The following is an 18,671-nucleotide window of genomic DNA, read 5'->3' on the forward strand; positions in this document are numbered from 1 at the left end:
GAGACCCCAAAATGAAAACTCCCAGAAATATTGTAGCCAAATTCCAGAACTCCCAAATCAAGGAGTAAATACTACAAGCAGCCAAAAAAGAAATAATTCAAATAATATAGAGTCACAGTTAGTCAGCATAACACAAGATGTAACAATTTCTACATTAATGGATTGGAGAATATGACATGGAATTTGATATTTGAGAGGACAAAAGAGCTAGGATTACACCCAAGAATAACCTATCCAGTAAAACTGAGTATAATCCTTCAGGAGGAAGAAATAAACATTCAATAAAATAGAGGATTTTCAAGCATTCCTGATGAAAAGACCAGAACTGAATAGATAATTTGTTTTTCAAATAGAAGATACAAAAGAAACATAAAGAAGGTAAATAGGAAAGAAAAATCATAAAGTATTTGTAGTTAATTGTTTATATTTCTACATAGTAAAATGATATTTTTATGTTCCAGAAACATTTTCATTATCAGAGCAGTTAGATGGAACATATTTAGGCAGAAGGCAGAGGTATGAGTTGAATGTAATGGTATAATAATCTAAAAAAATAAAATTAAGGGATGAGAAAGAAGAATGCATTAAGAGAAGGGGAAAGGAGTAATGAGATGGGATAAATTATCTGAGATACAAGAGGTCTGAAAGAAAATTTACAGTAGAGGGGGAATTGAGGGAAGTAGGGAGGAGAGAACATGAACCTTACTCTCATCAGAATTGGCTCAAAGAGGGAATAACATTCAATTGGGTGTAGAAATCTACTTTACCCTTTAGGAAAGTTAAAAAAAAGAAAGGGCTAAGATAAAGGGGATGGGAACTGATAGAAGGGAGGGCAGTTTGGAGGAGGCAATGGATTTGAAAACAGAGGACCGAGGCTATCATTATCTGTATAATCTAGGCCAAGGCCTCAATTTCCTTATCTGTAAAATGAAACAATTGGAGTAAATGATCTTCTAAGGTTTTTTCTGATCCCAAATATCTTAAAAGAGAGCCTAAGCCATGAATAAAATATTGGATTTGGAGTTAGGAAACTAAGTTCAAATCTTCATTAAGATACTTAGTTGTCTGACTCTGGGCAAAGTGCTTAACCTCTGTGAGTCTCAATTTCCTCACTTATAAATTGTGTAGGCTGAACTCTATTATCTCTAAGACCCCTACCAGCTTCAAACCTATGATTCTATAACCAGAGAATATCTGAAAGTGACTTTAGAGCCCAATCCTCTCATTTTACAGATAAGGAAGTAAAATCCACGTTTTTTTTATTTCATAACATTGTAGATTGCGAGCTAGAAAGGACTTCAGAGAACATCTAATCCATATCTTCTCATTTCTCAAGTGAGAAAACTGAAGCACAGGAAAGTTAAGGAAGGTTAATTTCCCTAACATCATATAGGTAGTAAATTTCAAAAGTGGGATCTGAATTCATATCTTCTGATTCCTGAGCCAGTGCTCAAGGTCACATTAATACCAAATAGCATAGCAAGATCACACTTTCTGATTTTAGATCCCCACTGCTCTCTTTACTTTACTATTTCTGCCTATGAAGTAACTGCAGAATCAAAGAAAAGAAATCAACCAAGCATTACAGCAAAAGGACAAGGAAGAGGAGAAGAGAATGTTTGATTCAGGAACTCTGGATGAGTAAGTGTGGAAAATAAGGAGGAAGCAGTTGCTAGAAGACCTTGAAAGTCAGTAAGGTATTTATACATGATTGAGAAGGCATAACTGTAATGTTTTTAACTTGAGTAAAGGAGAAGGGAAAATGTGATATAATAAAATTCATATTTTAAGAAGATTAATATGTCTGTGTGTCCAGAATGGATTGAAAGGGAAAAAGGTTTAAAAATAGATAAAAACTAGAAGTATATGTCTGGGATGTTTATCAAGTGATGTTAGTGGATTAAGAATAATGAAGAAACAAATCTAAGAGTCTATGGAATAAAGACAGGATAGGTCAGAATAATCACCAAGTCATAGAAAAAGAAACTTAATACCATTTAATTCTACTTTCATTTTTTAAGTGACTATTATGTGCAAAACATTGTACTAGATGTTGGAATTCCAAAGACAAAAATGAAGTGGTTCCTGCCCTCAGGAATTTTACATTCTACTGATCATAGAGGAGATAGGATATATATGCAGATAAATACAAATTATATATAAATGCAACATATCTATAGACTCTTGGGTATTCTTATCTCAACTCCCACTCAGACAGAGATGAGTTCAAATACCAAGAAATCTGTAACACAGAAGACATTGTAGTTTCTACTGTAAGTAAAAGGAGATTCTGGAATATAATATTCCAAAGGGAAAATTATATAGGCTTACAACCAAGAGTAACTTATCCTGCAAAGCTGAATATCATCCTTTAGGAACAATAAGTGGATCTTTAATGGACTGGAGCACTTTCAAGCATTTCCAGTGAAAAAACTACAGCTGCATAGGAACTTTGAAATACAAATATTGAGAGTCAACAGAAATCAAGAAAGGAACATTTATTTGAGTAAATGGAAGGATGTAGTGTTAATGTTTTAGTAAAGGAAGAAGAAACAAGTGTCCCTTTAGAATTTCAGTATCTTCAAACAGTATTGAAAGAGTTAAAGAAGAAAAAGCAGAGGTGGTGAGTGAAGCAAAACTGCTCTTATTCTAAAGGTTTGAAAAAAGGGAAGGCAAAATAAAAACAATACTCTTGTATAAAAGAGGAGAACTTGATATTGATATAAAAGAGGAGAACATAATTGAGTTATATGAAAAGAATATGCAAACATGAAGAAAGAGATAGAGAGAATGAATCTCACTCTTGTCTGAAATGGACCAAAGAGGATTGAATACACAATTCCTTGTAGAAATAGGTCAAACTCATCAGGGAAACATGGGGATAGAAAGGCGTTAAAGGAAGGATAATTTGGGGGCTAAAAGAATCACTAGCAGGAGCAGCTAGGTGGCACAGTGAATAGAGTACCAGCCATGAACTCAGGAGGACCTGAATTCAAATGTGGCCTCAGACACTTAACATTTCCTAGCTATGTGATCTTGGGCAATCACTTAACCCCAATTGCCTCAGGAATAAAAAAAATCACTAGCAAAACAAATCTTGATTCTGAAGGGAGAAGACTAAAAAGAGATAAAAGAAAAGAACTTCAATATAAGGATGTGCCTCAGAGAACTGGGAAATAAGAAATTATGATATATGAATGTAATAGAGTATTATTGTGCTGTAAGAAATGATGAAAAAATTGATTTTAGAGAATCCTGGACAATATGAAATGACACAGAGAAAAGTGACCAGAATCAGAACCACAATTTATATAAGTACAACAATAATCTAAAGAAAAACAACTTTGAAAGACTTTAAGAACTCCGTTCAAAGAATTGACCAACTAGATCTATACAGATGACCTAAGATGAAGCATTTAGCACCATTTGACATAGAAGTGATGAACACAATGTTCCAAGATGTATACTTTTAAACTTGGCCACTATGTGTATTGGTTTTACTTGTCTTTGTTTATTCATTATAAAGGGGTTTTCTCCCCCTTTTCTTTATCTCTTGACTTATAATTGGATAAAGAGGAGGTGGAGTTAACAATAACAATGCCAATAAAAATGAGCAGAGGGCATTATAATGTCCAGAGAAGAACATAAGAAAGTTTAGAAGGAGACAAAGAAAGGTAGGAGACAGTTTTAAAAGTATAGAATCTACTTTTTTAAAACCCCAAACCATTATGAAATGGAGATTTATAGTTTCATATGGGAACCTTCATTTTCTACTCTGCTGTGTATATGGGAATATTCTAGGGGTGAGAAGAAAGTTGTCAGACTTTTAAAAAGAGGCACTTTCAATACTCTAGACAAGAAGCAATAAGGGATTGAACTAGAATGAAAGAAGTGAGAATTTGAGAAAGAACAGTTTGGAGGAAAAATCTTAGGGGATGATGGAAAGGTTATGAACCCAGTTTTAAATAGGTGAGTTTGGAGGTGACTACGTATCAATTCTATAAATAAAGTAAAAAACTTTGACTCTGTTACTGCAAAAAAAAAAAAAAAAAAAAAAAAAAAAAAGGAGAGGTATTCTTAAAATGGAAAGCCTGATGAAAGTTCAGAGGTATTAGAACTGGAAAGTCTGGCCTAGAAAAGGAAGTTAGCAATAGGAAGGTGATGAGGGAGCTGGAAATATAAGGGATTTAGTAAAACATATTCCTGCTGAACAAAGGCAGAAAGGAAGAGGAAAGAGGTAAAATAGTAATAATAAGAATTAAGAATAAGAAAGAAATAAACGAATAAAGGCCAAGAATGTTTTTGATTTTGTTTTTTAAGGATATCAAGAAAAAAAGTATAGTTGGCATTTGGACAGGTGAGTTCACTTCTCATTTCAGATACTAACTAGTGTTTTGACTAGAGATATGTCACAGCCTCTCAAAGCTCCAATTCCTCATCTGTAAATGGGAATAATATTGCTGGCACTATTTCCTTCATAGGGATGTTCTAAGCAAAGTTCTTTGAAAATCTTAAAACACTTTATAAATATGAAGCATGAAGTCCAGATTCTGAAATGTCCAGCACTAAGCCAAACACATGACTAATTTATAGTCATCATTAATATTCCAGTCTGTACCTACTACTCACCCATGTGGTCTTTTTCTCCCTGTATTCTCCCTCTCTCCTCAGACCCTTCCCTTCTAACCACTATCACTTCATTCAGTGTAAATAGATTTCCTTTAAAGCCCTCATTGAGTACAGAAGAATTGCACATGTTTAACATATATTAACATAACTTGCTGTCTAGTGGAAGGGGTGGGGGAAAAGGGAGGAAAAAAATTAGAACACAAGATTTTGCAAGGGTGAATGCTGAAAACTATGCATATGTTTGGAAAATAAAAAATTTTAAATAAAAAAATTTAAGATATAATCAGGGAATAGAATATTCTGGCTAATAAAGGTTTAGTCTCTATGCAAAATAAATAAATAAATAAAGCCCTCATTGAGGCAACTACTATAAATGTTACAGTTTGGGGGAGAGGAGGGCAGAGTATCTTAAAAGTTGTAATGAAGTACCAGAAATCCAACGGTGCTGGATTATTTTTTTTGTTTACTCTGTGACTGAGTGTGGGAAGAAGTATGGTTAGTAATATATCTCAGAAAAGAGGTCTTAAGGGTATAAAGGGGGCATTTGAAGCAAAAGAACGTGCTTATGACAAAAGAATTAAAACAGAGACCGACGCAGACTATGCTTTCCCTCCCGCCTTTTCACCAATCTGCCCCCAATTTCCCTCTTCATCTCAGTGACGGACACTGTCTGTGCCCATCTTCCGAATGTTTCTTCCTGCATTTTCCAGCTGCCACTAATAAAGTCCAAAAAAAAAAAAAATCCCCCAAACCAGAGCCACGCAAATCTCCTTGGGAATCTCCATCCCAGTGCTGAGAGGCTAGATAGTTAGGGAGTCTGCAGAAGGGCTGGCGGCGAAAGCTGTAGAAAGGGGGAGTCCTAAGGAGAGAAGAATTGGGAGAGAAGAGTGGGGAGTGGAAGAAGACTGACGACTCCCGGGTAGCTCCTCCTCCTTGACCCGTGAGCTCAGCGCGGAATCACAGGGGAAGGAGGAGGAGCCAGCATGAAAGAGGAGGAGCAGCTGCAAAGGCAGTGGCAATAGCCAGGGCTGGGCTGGGGCTGAGGCTGGACTGAGAAAGAGCCCCGGCGGGTAGCTGTCTCCTCCAACGCCCGGGAGCCGGGCTCCTTGGGAGCGGAGGGCTGGCCGGGGGCTGCTGACGCCCCAAGAGCCCATGGAAGGCAAGGCTGCTGAGCGGAGCTCGGGGCTCGGTGGGCTGCGGGCGCTGGGGTCCCCACCAGGTAGGCGGTGCCGCCACTGAAGGGTGGGGAGGGAGTGCCGAAGAGGTTGGGCTCTATGCACGCCGCTGCTGCCCGGGAGAATCCCCACTTTGCCCAGAGAAAGAGGAGGCAGGCGGCCTCTGGTGGGAGCCCCGAGGCGGGGGGTGGGGGACTGTCCTAGGGAGAGCGCACCCCGTCCGACAGTAGCCAGGGTCGGAATCCGGGCGCCTGGCTGCTGGGGAGGTATCCGATGCGGAGCCGGCGAGGCGGCCCCTTCATTAGCTTGCGAGTCGCATCCTTCGCTGTCGCCAGCCAGGGCCAGACTTATTCTTGCAGCTGCTGCCGCCACTGAGACCTGGGCCGGGGCAGCCCTCCCGTGACATCATGTACACCTTCGTGGTGCGCGACGAGAACAGTAGCGTCTATGCCGAAGTCTCCAAGCTGCTCCTTTCCACTGGACAATGGAAACGGTTGAAGAAAGACAATCCCAGGTTTAACCTGATGTTAGGAGAGAGGAACAGGCTGCCCTTTGGGAGACTGGGTAAGAGACTTCCCTCTCCTTCCCCTACCCACCTCCCTCCTAATGCACGCTCTCCTCTCATCCTGAGCAAATAAAGACAATATATCTTTTCCCACAATTCGGTTGCTTAGGACCCATCCAGGAAGGTGAAACGATCACAAGGTCTGAGAGCCCATTAGGTTTTATCCCTCCTCACCCCTTTGCGAAAAGCAGACTTAGGGTGGGTTTTGTGCTGATGATTCTTCCCCCTGATTCCTCTCTTCCAGCCCATCCTGAACAATGGGCTGACTCAGGAATTTACATTTTGGGAGACCCTGCAGAGTGGGGTGGAAGAGGCCCTGATTGAGCTGCCCTAGGAGAAGGGGAAGTATTGCACAGTGTAGGGTCCCGAACAGCAGCAGCTTTGCGTGTTGGGTGTTGCCTGCTGCAACAAGGGAGGGACTCAGATCTGGTATTTGCCAGTTAGAAACCCTGAACAGAGGTTTTTACCCAATAGCCAAGGTAATAAATTATGTGTCTAGGGTGTTTTTTTTCTCAAAAAGATAAAGTTTTTCTTGGGTTTAAAAGAAAAAGAATCTATTCTAATAGTCATTCATGGTTGGCAACAAAATTGGGTAGTCATTCTGCAGCACTTCCAAACCACCTTTTAAGTTGGACCTGGTATTTCATTCACCCTTCAGCTCTTTGAAATATTCTGTTGACTGATTGCCTTTTCTTAAATTCTTAGGAAAGTACTGTATTTAGGATTTGCTTCTAAAGAAAGATCCAACAATGGAAGATTTAGCTAAATGTAATGAGATACTAAACTAACAGCTGGACTAAAAAAATAAGGCTAATGAACCAATCTACTAAAAGGAGTGTACTCTTTAGGAGAGTATAAGATTTAAATTTTTTCTTCTTTCAAACTTATTTACCAAATTATTCAGTGAAAGAAGATCTTGCATGAAGTTAAGATCTAGGATAGGTCTGACTCCAAGTGCAAAAAAGACCCAAAACGATTTCTGAAGACTTAGTACTTAATCTTTTCCCTTTTATTCTCCTTTGAATACTTTGAACAAAGTAGTCATAGAACTTGTATAACATGTATACATTCTTCCTTTTGAGTGCTCAACCTGAATCAGTTTCATCCTTTCATTTATCTTTTCTGAAGCCATGGGCATGGACCATATTCAATCAATATAAATTTTTAAAATGCTTTATCAGCATAACTGTTTATAATTTTGGCATTCCATATATTTAGTTTATGTGACTATGTTTTCATCCAATTCTTTTGATGCTCATAGTTTTTTGTACTATCATAAAGTAAGGTACTACCATATGAGGAAAAAATAATTTTAAGGATGAAAATAGCCCATGTAATGAATCAAGTTTCAATGTATTACTTGCATGTATATTAAGTATGTTACAGGTTCTCTATAAAGAATCATTTTTCTTTGAAAAGAAAAAAAATGGAGTCTTCAAATTACAAGTCTTTTTTTTTTTTTGAAAATTAATATAAGGGAACCTTAAAACCTTTTAGAATTCAGAGATCTAAGTGAAAAAGCTCTTACAAGTAGACATTTAACCCAAGTTCCCAAGACTCAGTTAACACTCTTTCTGTAAAACTTCCAGTTTGGCTCACCTTCTAAGAGACAAATGAAAGTGAGTTAGTTTTTAAATGCGCCAAGATGACTTGGTTAGCCTGATTACCAACATTTTGCTTTTGAAGATAATGTATATTGTCCTAGGTGGTTATTAACACAATTTTATTTAGATTTTTTTTTTAGGAGAGGACTAGGTAAATGAGCAGATTCTTTGTTTCATTTACTACCTGTACTTAATCACTAAATGGGTATGGCCTCAGCCAAACTGAGATCACTTGAAAACCTTCACTTAAAAGGGCCAAGGTCTTTCTCTCATTGCGTCCCAGGCCATCTCCTGTTATCCTAATCTATATCTTGCCACTGAACCCAGATGGTAGGGAAAGTGAGGCAGGTGACCCTGCACAGCTCTCCCTTACTGAACTCCAGTTCACTTGCATCATCTTCCTGATGTCAAGGTCATCTTCAAGAATGAAAGACAAAACAAGTATTAACAGAATTTTGAGAAGTAAAATGACCATGTATTTAATATTTGATGGGAGTGACAGATCTAAGCCAGATGTCATTTAAAGAATCTACACTGAGTAGGAAGGATGTTGTACTTCTTTACTTAGCTTATGTCTTTTCTTTATTATCAGTATTTCTGTGAGATGAGGTAGGAGGCAAGTAATTTCATTTTGTCTTGTAGAATCATATCCATTTTCTTTGCTTGGATATGCTCTAGTCTGTTTTGTGTTTTCTCTTGCACACTGTGGGAAAAAGGTATGGAGTTGCATAGATGTATTTTCAGTTTAGAAATCTAGCTGACTCAGGTAATAGTAATTACCATGCCTAAAGCAAAAGCAAAATCCTTTTATCAAATCCCTCAGTCTCAGAAAACTTTGGCAGGGATGGAAAAGATGGAACAAGACATCTGATTCATCTTCCATTGTCTTGGAAGCTCACATCAAAAATTTACCCAGAACAACTTTAAGGGAATGACTGAAGCATTTATTAGGCATTTATTATGTGCAAAGTATTGTGCTAAGTGCTAGGGATACAAATAAAGAAGTAAGATGATCTCTGTTCTCAAGGAGCTCACATTCCAATTGGGGGAACAAAACATATGGAAGGTTTCAGCTGTGAGTAGATGGAAATGACCCCTGGTCCTTAGGGTGCAACAGCAAATGTAGAGGTTAATGACTTTTCTTTAATGTCATTTCCACTGGTAAAAGCATAATAGAGTAATGTTAAGTGATTACACAGGAAATTTTTAATTAATTTAAGCCAAAACATTTTTCAATATGCTTATCCAGATGTATGGCATAAAGAAACAGAAAGTTCATTTGTATATGATAACTTAGATTTTTCCACCTTCTCAAACATTTTTCAAGTTAAAATGCACTTACTGATACTTGTCGGCTCCCAGATTTTTGTATTTTATTTTGCTTACCTTGATGCTGAAGAGGCAGCATGACCACACAGTGAAAACCAGTTTCAAATCCTGCCTCTGAAAATTACTAGCTATGTAATTCTGGACAAATCACTTAACCTCTATGTATCCAAGGCAACACACTTACTAAGTTGTAGATTATATGGTAATTCCTTCTGCTGAGGAAATCATAGAACCTTTATTTATTCTCCTAGTACTCAATTCTAGTGATGCTAATACTTCCTGTCTTCTTAAGGAATATAAGTCCAGCAGAAGAAATATTACAGATGGACTGGAGGAGGAGAGGAGAGTGGAGGCAGGAAGATCTGTTAGGAGGCTATTGAAGTAGTTCATGTGGGTAGAAATGAAGGCCTATCTTAGGATGGTAACAGTAGGAGTAGAGAGAAGGATATGGCAGCATGCTATAGTGGATAGAACATTGGGTTTGAGTCAGAACATCTTGTTTTGAATCCATGCTCTGCCATCAATTATTTACATGACTTTGGGGAAATCATTTAATATTTCTAGGCATCAGTTGTTCATCTGTAAAATGAAGGTGTTGGACCAGGTAACTTCTAAGGTCACATCTGTGACCTTATCTGTGATTTTATCATTGCCTATAACTATGAGAATCTTTGAGGAGCTATTTAGGTACCCACACAGTTAACACTGATATAGCCATAAAGAAGGTTATTTTTCTTAATAGAAACTGAGAGGCCCCCAGGACAGTTTTGCATGACCCAGAGGAAGTGGTTCAGAAATTGGGTAGCTAATGTTTTTAATTCAGGTCCTTTAAACCCAGATAAAGCTCTTTTTAGAAGAGACTGAAATGAAAAGTAACTTTTCTAAGTTAGAGCTTCTTGTTAGCTCTTTCAGTATCCCCACTGGAGCTTGGATGACCTCATGTCTGCTAAAGATAAACAGGATGTAATTAGATAAGATGTTGGTTGGAAACAAGAAAAAATTTTATATCAAATTAGAGAAATAACTGGATTTAGGTCTGGCTTTATTTGCCAGTCATTATTAAATCTCCATTGGGTTCATAGCACTGAATAAAAGCAGCAGGAATTTGTGGATAACAACCAAGTTAAAGCCAGGGGACCCAGATTGGGACCCTGGAAATTCTTTTTTATTTCACTTCAACAAACATTGATTAAGTATGTAGTGTATACAAGGTCCTTACTGGGTCCTAAGAATACAAAGACAAATGAAAAATGGATCCTGTCCTTGGAGGTTAGAGTCTAGCTGTGTGACCTTGAGGACAAGACTTCTGATTCTTACGGGTATCATCACTGTTGCCCTATCTCCTTAGACGGTGTTAATTGCTGAGTGAAATAAATTGCAAAACACTTTGTAAATCTTGAGCACATTGTACACATATACACAATTGCTACTGTTACAGGAGAAAAAGCATGACTGAATTTGGTGGGGAAAAAAGTTATTTTCTCAAAGGCTTTATTACTCTTAGAGACAAAATTAAAATGTGTATACATTGAGTCCAACAAGATGATATGACTATTGGTCCAGTAAAATATATAATTCAAATTCATTTTATTTTGAAACAATAATTGACACTTCAATTATTGTAACTGAATTCAGAAATTTATTTCACAGAATCTGAGAATTTCTGAGTTGGAAAGGGTTTCAGCAACTATCTAGTTCAACCCATATCTAAAAAAGAGTGCACCAATAGGTGGTCAGCCAGCCTTTGCTTGAACTATTTTCAGTGAAGGGGAATCTATTTCCTAAGACAGACCATTCTACTTTGGGATAATTCTGATTATTAAGATATTTTCCTGCATGTCAAGCCTAACTTTTCCTCTTTTCAAATTCCATCTATTACTCTTGGTTCTGGTTCCTCTTTTACATGTTGTTGAGTCATTTCAATTATATCTAACTCTCTTTGTGACCCCATTTAGGGTTTTTTTGGGGCAAAGATACTAGAATGATTTGCCATTTAAACTGAGGCAAGCAAGATCGAATGATTTTCCCAGGGTCACATAGCTAATGTGTTTGAGTCCAGATCTGAACTAATAAAAATGAGTGTTCTTGACTCCAGGCCTGGCATTGTATATAGTGTACCACCTAACTTCCTCTTTCACTTGACAGTCTTTCAAATACTTGAAAATAGATATTATGACCCCCTTCACCAGACATCTTTTCTCTAAAAGTGCCTGCTAGTTCCTTCTTAAGAAATTGAACTGATATGCATTTACCCTTTGTGCACGTGGCTCAAAAATATAACATATTTATTAAACAAATAACAGTTGCTAATTCTCTTACAAGCAAGTTGGACTTACACCTTACAATGCCACTCAAACTTTTTGGAGCACACACTAGGCTGATAGCAATGAAGATAAAAGAATCAGCTAGCACTTTAGGTTACCGCTGAAATTGAGGGACCAAGGAAAGCATGGTATGGAGCAATATAAGGAAGGTATAAAAACATAAACAACAGAAAGTACTGAAATCTGAACATCAACAATACTATGAATCTAATTTCTGAAGCTCACCCAAGATAGATGGAGAAAAGGATCAAGAAAGATTTTGTATAAAATATGAACTTGTACAGAAATCAGAGAGAAATAGGAAAAGGATTATAATGAGATTGTGGTTAATGGGGAAAGAATAACTCATAGACATTAGAAATTCAACAAGCAAAGATCTTACCAGTAATATATTTAAAGCCCCATTTCCTCATCTATAAACTGAAGGGGTTAATTAAATTCTCTTGTTCCTTCCATATTAAAAAATTTTGATCCAATCCTATTAACATGTGGCATTTTTTTTTCTTTTTTGAGATGACTTTTAAAAGATATCTTAAATTAGAATATTTCACATTTATATTGTGCTTTTAAGTTTCCAAAGCACTTTATAGACATCTTCATTTGATCCTCACAACAGCAATCTAAAGCAGATGCTCCTATTATCCTCTTTTTAGCAATGTGGAAGCTAAGTCTAAGTAAATTTTCAAGATCAAAATTGAGGTCAAAGGCAGGTTTCAAAGCCAGACCTTTTGAATTCCAACTCTACAATTCTAGCTTTTATGCTAAAAATAAGTTAGTTTTTATAAGAATATTTGTTTAAATTCAAAATCAAAAGATTATCAATACTGTATCAGTTTTCCCTAACCAGATTGGTTTCTGCTGGTAAAAGAAATTCAACTTTAAATAATATGGATTATGCGGCAGCTAGCTGGTGCAATAGAGTGAACACTAACCTTGGAGTCAGGAGAGCCTGAGTTCAAATGTGTTCTCATTTCCTAGCTGTGTGACCTTGGGCAAGTAAGGGAGAAAGGGAATACATATCTCTAAAGCACCTACTATGTGCTAAGTGTTTTTTACAAATATTGTCTCATTTGATCCTTACAACAACCTTCTGAGGTAGATGCTATTATTATTCTCATTTTAGGTTAAGAAAACTGAGGCAAACAGAAGTTAAATGATTTACCCAAAGTCATATAGTAATATCTGAGGCTGGATTTGAATTTAGGTTTTCCTGACTCCAGGCCCAGAACTATATCTACTGGCCTACCAATTGCCTCACAGGCCAATGAAAGAAAGGTTATAATCATTAAACAATCTCTTTGCTATTTCTTATCAAAATCAAAGGATAATTTAAGATATCATCATAGGAACTGTCTGTGGAATCCCTCCGATTTTGAAGATAATTCTGCTTGGGGCTGGAATTATTCTAATTGCTTCATTCATAGGAGTTTAGATTTAAAACCAGAGTAGACTGCAGAAGACATCTAATCCAACCCTTTCATTTTAAAAAAGATAAACCTGGCCTTTTGAGGTGATTTGTCCAAGGTCCAGTAAATAGAGCTTGGATTTGGAGTCTTCCCCAGCACTGTAGCAAATGGGAATTTACTGAGAAGAGGAGGAGGAAGAAGTAGTCACTTTTTGAAAAGCCTTGTGCCCCAAGGGCTTAAGCATGATCTATACTACAGTGACCTAAACAAAATAATTATTCGTGCAGTCCAGTCCTGGCCTGAGGACAAGCAAGAAGCCTGTTGATGATAGAACATGTTGGTTAATAACTCCTGCTGCTTAACATAGCACGTGTGCAATTTAGCAGTTAATAGCCTTGCAGTGCTTTGTCATGTGCTCTACCTTGCAAATCACATTGCTCCCTTGGCTCATGGGAAATGACCCAACTGTTCATCTGACAGGTGTCCAATGTACCAGATCCCTGTGGCCAGCTAGAGGACCAACTGCAGAATTCCTAGACTTAAAGCAGACCATAGCCAGTTGGGAGTCTGGAAGTGATTCAGAGTCAAAAGATCCCATTAATTTTCTACCTCCCAGTTGGCTTGGCATTCCAATAACAGTTAGGGAGTTTGGAGGTGAAACTTAAAAAGGTGTGAAGAAAACAGGTCTGTAATGTAAATTTGGCCTGTAGACTGGTGTTTTCGCAGCAAATGCATGAATGTATGGCAGCTTGATAACAGACTAATTCATCAGTGTCATAATTAAGTATATATACTCAATGTTCTAAAAACCAGTTTTCTTTTTTGTCTAATTGTCAACGTAGTGGAAAAGGCCCTGCCCTAGAAGCGAGACCTTGGGTGTGCTAGTCTTGGTTCACTAGTCACTTCCTGTCTATACCTGTTTCCTCATTTGTAAAATGAGAAGATTGGAATAGATGACCTCTAAAGTTTCATCTAGCTCTAATATTTGAATGAAATAGAACTTGGTAATCCTTACATATCATGTAAACATCTACATGATCAGTCAATCAGCAGTTATTTATTGACTACTTACTTTAAGCCAGAGATTGTCCTAGGTTCTGGAAATATACATACAAAATCCTTTCTATTATACAGCAAGAAAAAGATTACTGTATATCACTCTGTATGTGGGTCATGTACTTTGATTCTCAGCCTAATCCCCAAGAGATAGTGTCACTATTGGGCTTCAGAATCCTTTAATAAAGTGAAGGGTTTTCTCATCATTTAGGGATTGGCCTTCATCTTAAGGATCTTCTCTTCACTTCTCCTTTCACCAACTTTTCCCTGTTCGTTTTCACAAATATAATGGCCACCTAGTTCTTGGTCTATCTTGAAGAGTTAAAATCCAGAACTATAAATATTTAGCATGCTATACAACATTTTATATTCTTTTTTCTTTGCTGTAATAAAAGCATCACCTTTGATGATTCATTCTTATTCCACACATCCAGTTTTTTGCCACATTTTGTTTTTGTTTTTTTTAATGTTGACAACAACTGTTGTATATGTTAGCTTATCTCCATTCACTCAGCCAGCATTCTGGTTCTGGTTTTCATTTTCTCTCATCTAGAACATTACTATTATAACCATTCTGATCTGCCTGTCTCAATGGTCTCCACATTTCATTCCATTCTCTGCTAACTTGCCTGAATGATTTCCTAAAAGCGGATTTTACTGTGTCATTCTTCTACTCAATAGAACTACAGTGGTTCCTCATGCTTCTGGAAATCAAATGCAGACTCTTCTAGTTTGACACTCTTAGTCCATCATGACCTGCCCCATCACTCTCTCTCCAGTGTATTGTATGTTACTTCTTTTAAAACATTTTGTGTTTCATCCAAACTGGCTGCCTTGTTGTTCCTCCCACAGCATGCTATCTTCTATTTCCATGTATGCAATATGCCTAGATTTCATTCTCTGTTTCTACCTATTAGAATTTCTAACTTTTCAAAACTCAGCTCAAGAACATCTCCTATATGAAGCTTTTCTTGATTCCTGAACCTAGCTATTAATTCTTTCCCCCAAAAAATAATTATACCTTTTGTAGATCCCTACATACATATATATGTATGTGTGCATATACATGTCTCCCTATACTAGATTATAGACTCATTGAAATCATGGAGTGCTTGACTTTTGTTTTTGTATACCCAGCACATCTACCATATCCTATCAACACCTGGTAGGTGCTTAATAAATGTTTGATTGTTTATACTCACCTATTTCTGTTCCTTTTCATCTTGATGTCCCCTTTATCTTCCTAGCTTCGAGTTTCATGCATGCCAGTGAGGTTAGTCTTCTCTTGCATGTGCTAGAAGGTGATAATGTGCTGTAAACAACCTGCCATTTCTAGTTCAAGATGTTGAATGACATTTTGGTTAAGTGCTTTGCAGGTAAGAGAGCTAGAACTGCAGAGAAGATTACAAGATTGTTTACTCTGAACCCTACATTTGGCAGCGATCCAAGGATGCCAAATACAGGAAAAACAGAGTAGTTCCTTCAAAGTTCCAGAGATCTTGTGGCTTAGATCTGGGATTCAATTCAATCTGCATCTAAATCCAAGGCTACACAATGCTGATTCACCAATAAGGATTCTTGACTCTGGAGGAGAAAGGAAAGCTGGTGTCTTTGCTCTTCACTTCAATCCAGTTCACTTTCATGTCATAGTATCACCTCCCTGATGTTATGATCCTCTAAAGAAAAAACAACCACAACAGCAGAGATAGAAAAAGCCCTGGATTTAGCCAAGCTCTTGAATTGAATCCTGATTCCATTACTATCTGTGTGGTCTTAGATACATCTTTTCACCTTGGGGGAGAGGAAAGGAAGGAGGGAGGGAAGGAACTAAATTTCCTTCTCTATAAAATGTAGAGCTTGGTGTGAATGATGTTCCTAGAGTTTTTTTTTTTCTTTTATAGGACAATATATTTTTATCTTAAATTATAGATTGGGAAGGAATCCATGAACTTGTTTATTTAAATATTTTGAAAGCTATTTCAATAGAATTAGTTTTATAATCTTATATCTTTATATTATGTATTTTTTTATTTTGGGGGAGGCAATTGGGGTTAAGTAACTTGCCCAGGATCACACAGATAGAAAGTATTAAGTGTCTGAGGCCAGATTTGAACTCAGATCCTCCTGATTTCAGGGCCAGCACTCTGTCCTCTACACCATCTAGCTACTTCTATATTATGTATTTTTAAAAAACATTTTTCTGATAACGGGAGCCATCAAGATACCAAAAGGCTCTATGACACCAAAAGGATTAAGAATTCCTGTCATCCCTCATTTTACAGAGAAGGGTTCTAGAGAAAGAAGAGTTCTAGAGAAATGTAAGTGACTTGACAAAGACACATTTTGTATCCCTCAGAGCCATGATTCAATCCTAAGTCCTCTGATCACAGAGTCCAACTTCCTTTCTGCCATATCAGACTACCTCTCATTTTGTATAGATGTTGACCATATATCCACATGTCTATGATATGTCACAGCTGACATATCATAGATGTTGCTGTTGAGTTATAGCCCCTGAAAATGTAGGTTTTTTCCTAATCCTGCCTAGCCTTTTACAATTTCCAAATGCTTTCAAATACATTATCTTACCTAGTGATACTCCTTACACATATTAAATAACTGTTGGATAGATTACTCTGTAGTAAGCACTATGCTGTGCCTTTTTTAAGCCCTAAAGCAAAACTTCTTAAACTTTTTCCACTCTGAACCCCTTTTCACCTGGGAATTTTTATGTGACACCAAGCAAATAGATATATAAGACAGGTATACTAATCAAACATTTACTGTTTCATGAGCCCAACATTCAGTGATATAATCCTATGTGCAGTCACAACTCACAGTTTAAGAGGCTTTGCCCTAAAGTACTGAAAGAAACACCTTTTTTTCTGGTGGGAGAAGACCACCTACAGTTTACTTTCCTGTCTTAATATTTGTCAAGTGTATAGTTCTGCCACTTGGAGAAAAATTCCAATTGAGACAAAACAATGTGGATCAGAGCAAAGTGAAACTGAACTGTTTTTGTTTTTTTTTTAATTGTGTAGTAAAGGAGAAATTTGGATATTTGGGTACTGGGAAGGGAACAGGAATTTAATAACCTAAAATGATGTCATAGAAATGAATACTTTTGGCTTTCAGAAGTTTGAAAAAAACAGAAGACATCTTAATGGGAAGTAGCTCTTTTAGAAAAACATGTACAAAGGAACTACCTTCTTGGAGGGGAAGAGATTAAGGAAATCAATTTAAATGTTTAGATAAAAACTTTTTAAAAGGCCTGGTAGAATAGCCAAGAAGGCTAATGCAATCTTAGGCTGCATTAAGAGAAGAGAAATTGTCTGAGATTAAAGAGGTACTTTAACTGTTGGCCTCTGCCTCAGTCAGGCCACATCTAAAATATCAAGTTGAATAATGGGCAGCACATTTTAAGGACATTGATAAGCTGGATGGATAGTCAAATCGAAGGCCATTCAAATAGCAGAGGCAGAGGACCTTGAATCCATGACTACTTATGAGATTTTGTCACTGGGATTTTTTGACATAGAGAGACAGTCACTGATGTCCTTTCCAATTCTGAAATTCTCCCTTTCTGTGAATCTTCTTATTCCTATCTACCATATAATTCTTTCCCTTTTTCTTCCCTTCTCTTATAATCTCCTTCCCTTGGTTTTAGATGAAACATAAAAGGAAGAGAATTTGTTGGTGAAATTTAGGGGGTCAGTCTAGTAAAACCTCAAATCTATAGATAGGGTTTTTTAGGCAGAAAAATAGGCAGGGCAAATACTGATGATTCTTTACCCTCCAGCTGATTTTAATAGCATGTTTTCATTAGGACTTAACATCTTCCAATTCCCCTCCTTATGTCATTCAGTTTAACACTTGGGAGCTGAAGCCTGAATATGATTTGTATGAATTTTTCAACATATCCAATACATTATACTGTAAAATATGAATGAATCCTGGGAAAAGAGGGATGAAGCTGGAGTCATGTTCAACTCATGGCCCCGTTTGGGGGTTTTCTTGGCAAAGACACTTGGAATGTTTTTTTTTTTTTTTTCTCATTTTACAAATGAGAAACTGAGGCAGACAGGGTTATGTGACTTGTCCAGGATCACATAGCTACTAAGTGTCTGAGATCAGATTTGAATTTAGGAAGGCAAGTCTTCTGACTGCAGGCTTAGTACTCACAGGAACTTCTTGTTCAAAAAGTATCTTAGTTGTTTTCCCCTCTAGCTAAACCCACATTTGCCACAGTGCTAGAAAAGAGTTTTGAGTTCAAATCTTACCGCTAACTAATGTCACTTGTGCAAATTTGGTTAAATGACAATCTCTCAGGGCCTTAGTTCCTTATCTGTAAAATGTTGAGGGGAAGGGAGGGGCTGAAATAGCTGGCTCCTTTTTGATCTAAATTTATGCCTCTTTGAACTCCAGTATGGTGCTTTCTACTCAGCCACAGCCTCCCTTTTGCAAGCCTGCTCTTTTGCTTAGAGTGAAATATATGATTGGGGGAAATAAACAAAAATTAGCTAGTTGACTTAAGGGAGGAAATAAGCATTGATCTGTTCAAATGCCTTTCAGGCAATTTCTAT

The 18,671-nt window shown here is 37.2% G+C and overlaps 1 protein-coding gene across 2 annotated transcripts in view; it reads left to right on the forward strand.

The window, feature by feature from the left end:
* The first annotated feature begins 5,580 nt into the window (after positions 1–5,580).
* Positions 5,581–18,671, forward strand: part of TTL (tubulin tyrosine ligase) — a 45,391-nt gene continuing 32,300 nt past the window's right edge. Inside the window, exons 1-2 of one of the 2 annotated variants that reach the window (XM_031951002.1) lie at positions 5,581–5,848; positions 6,140–6,368. In XM_031951002.1, the coding sequence (XP_031806862.1) occupies positions 6,212–6,368 (157 nt within the window). In that variant the 5' untranslated portion in view covers positions 5,581–5,848; positions 6,140–6,211. Of the gene's footprint in view, positions 6,369–18,671 lie in introns of both variants that reach the window. The other variant, XM_003758115.4, reaches the window with a different exon arrangement.

Source organism: Sarcophilus harrisii, chromosome 2, assembly GCF_902635505.1.
Source record: "Sarcophilus harrisii chromosome 2, mSarHar1.11, whole genome shotgun sequence".
In the NCBI taxonomy this organism is placed as follows: domain Eukaryota; kingdom Metazoa; phylum Chordata; class Mammalia; order Dasyuromorphia; family Dasyuridae; genus Sarcophilus; species Sarcophilus harrisii.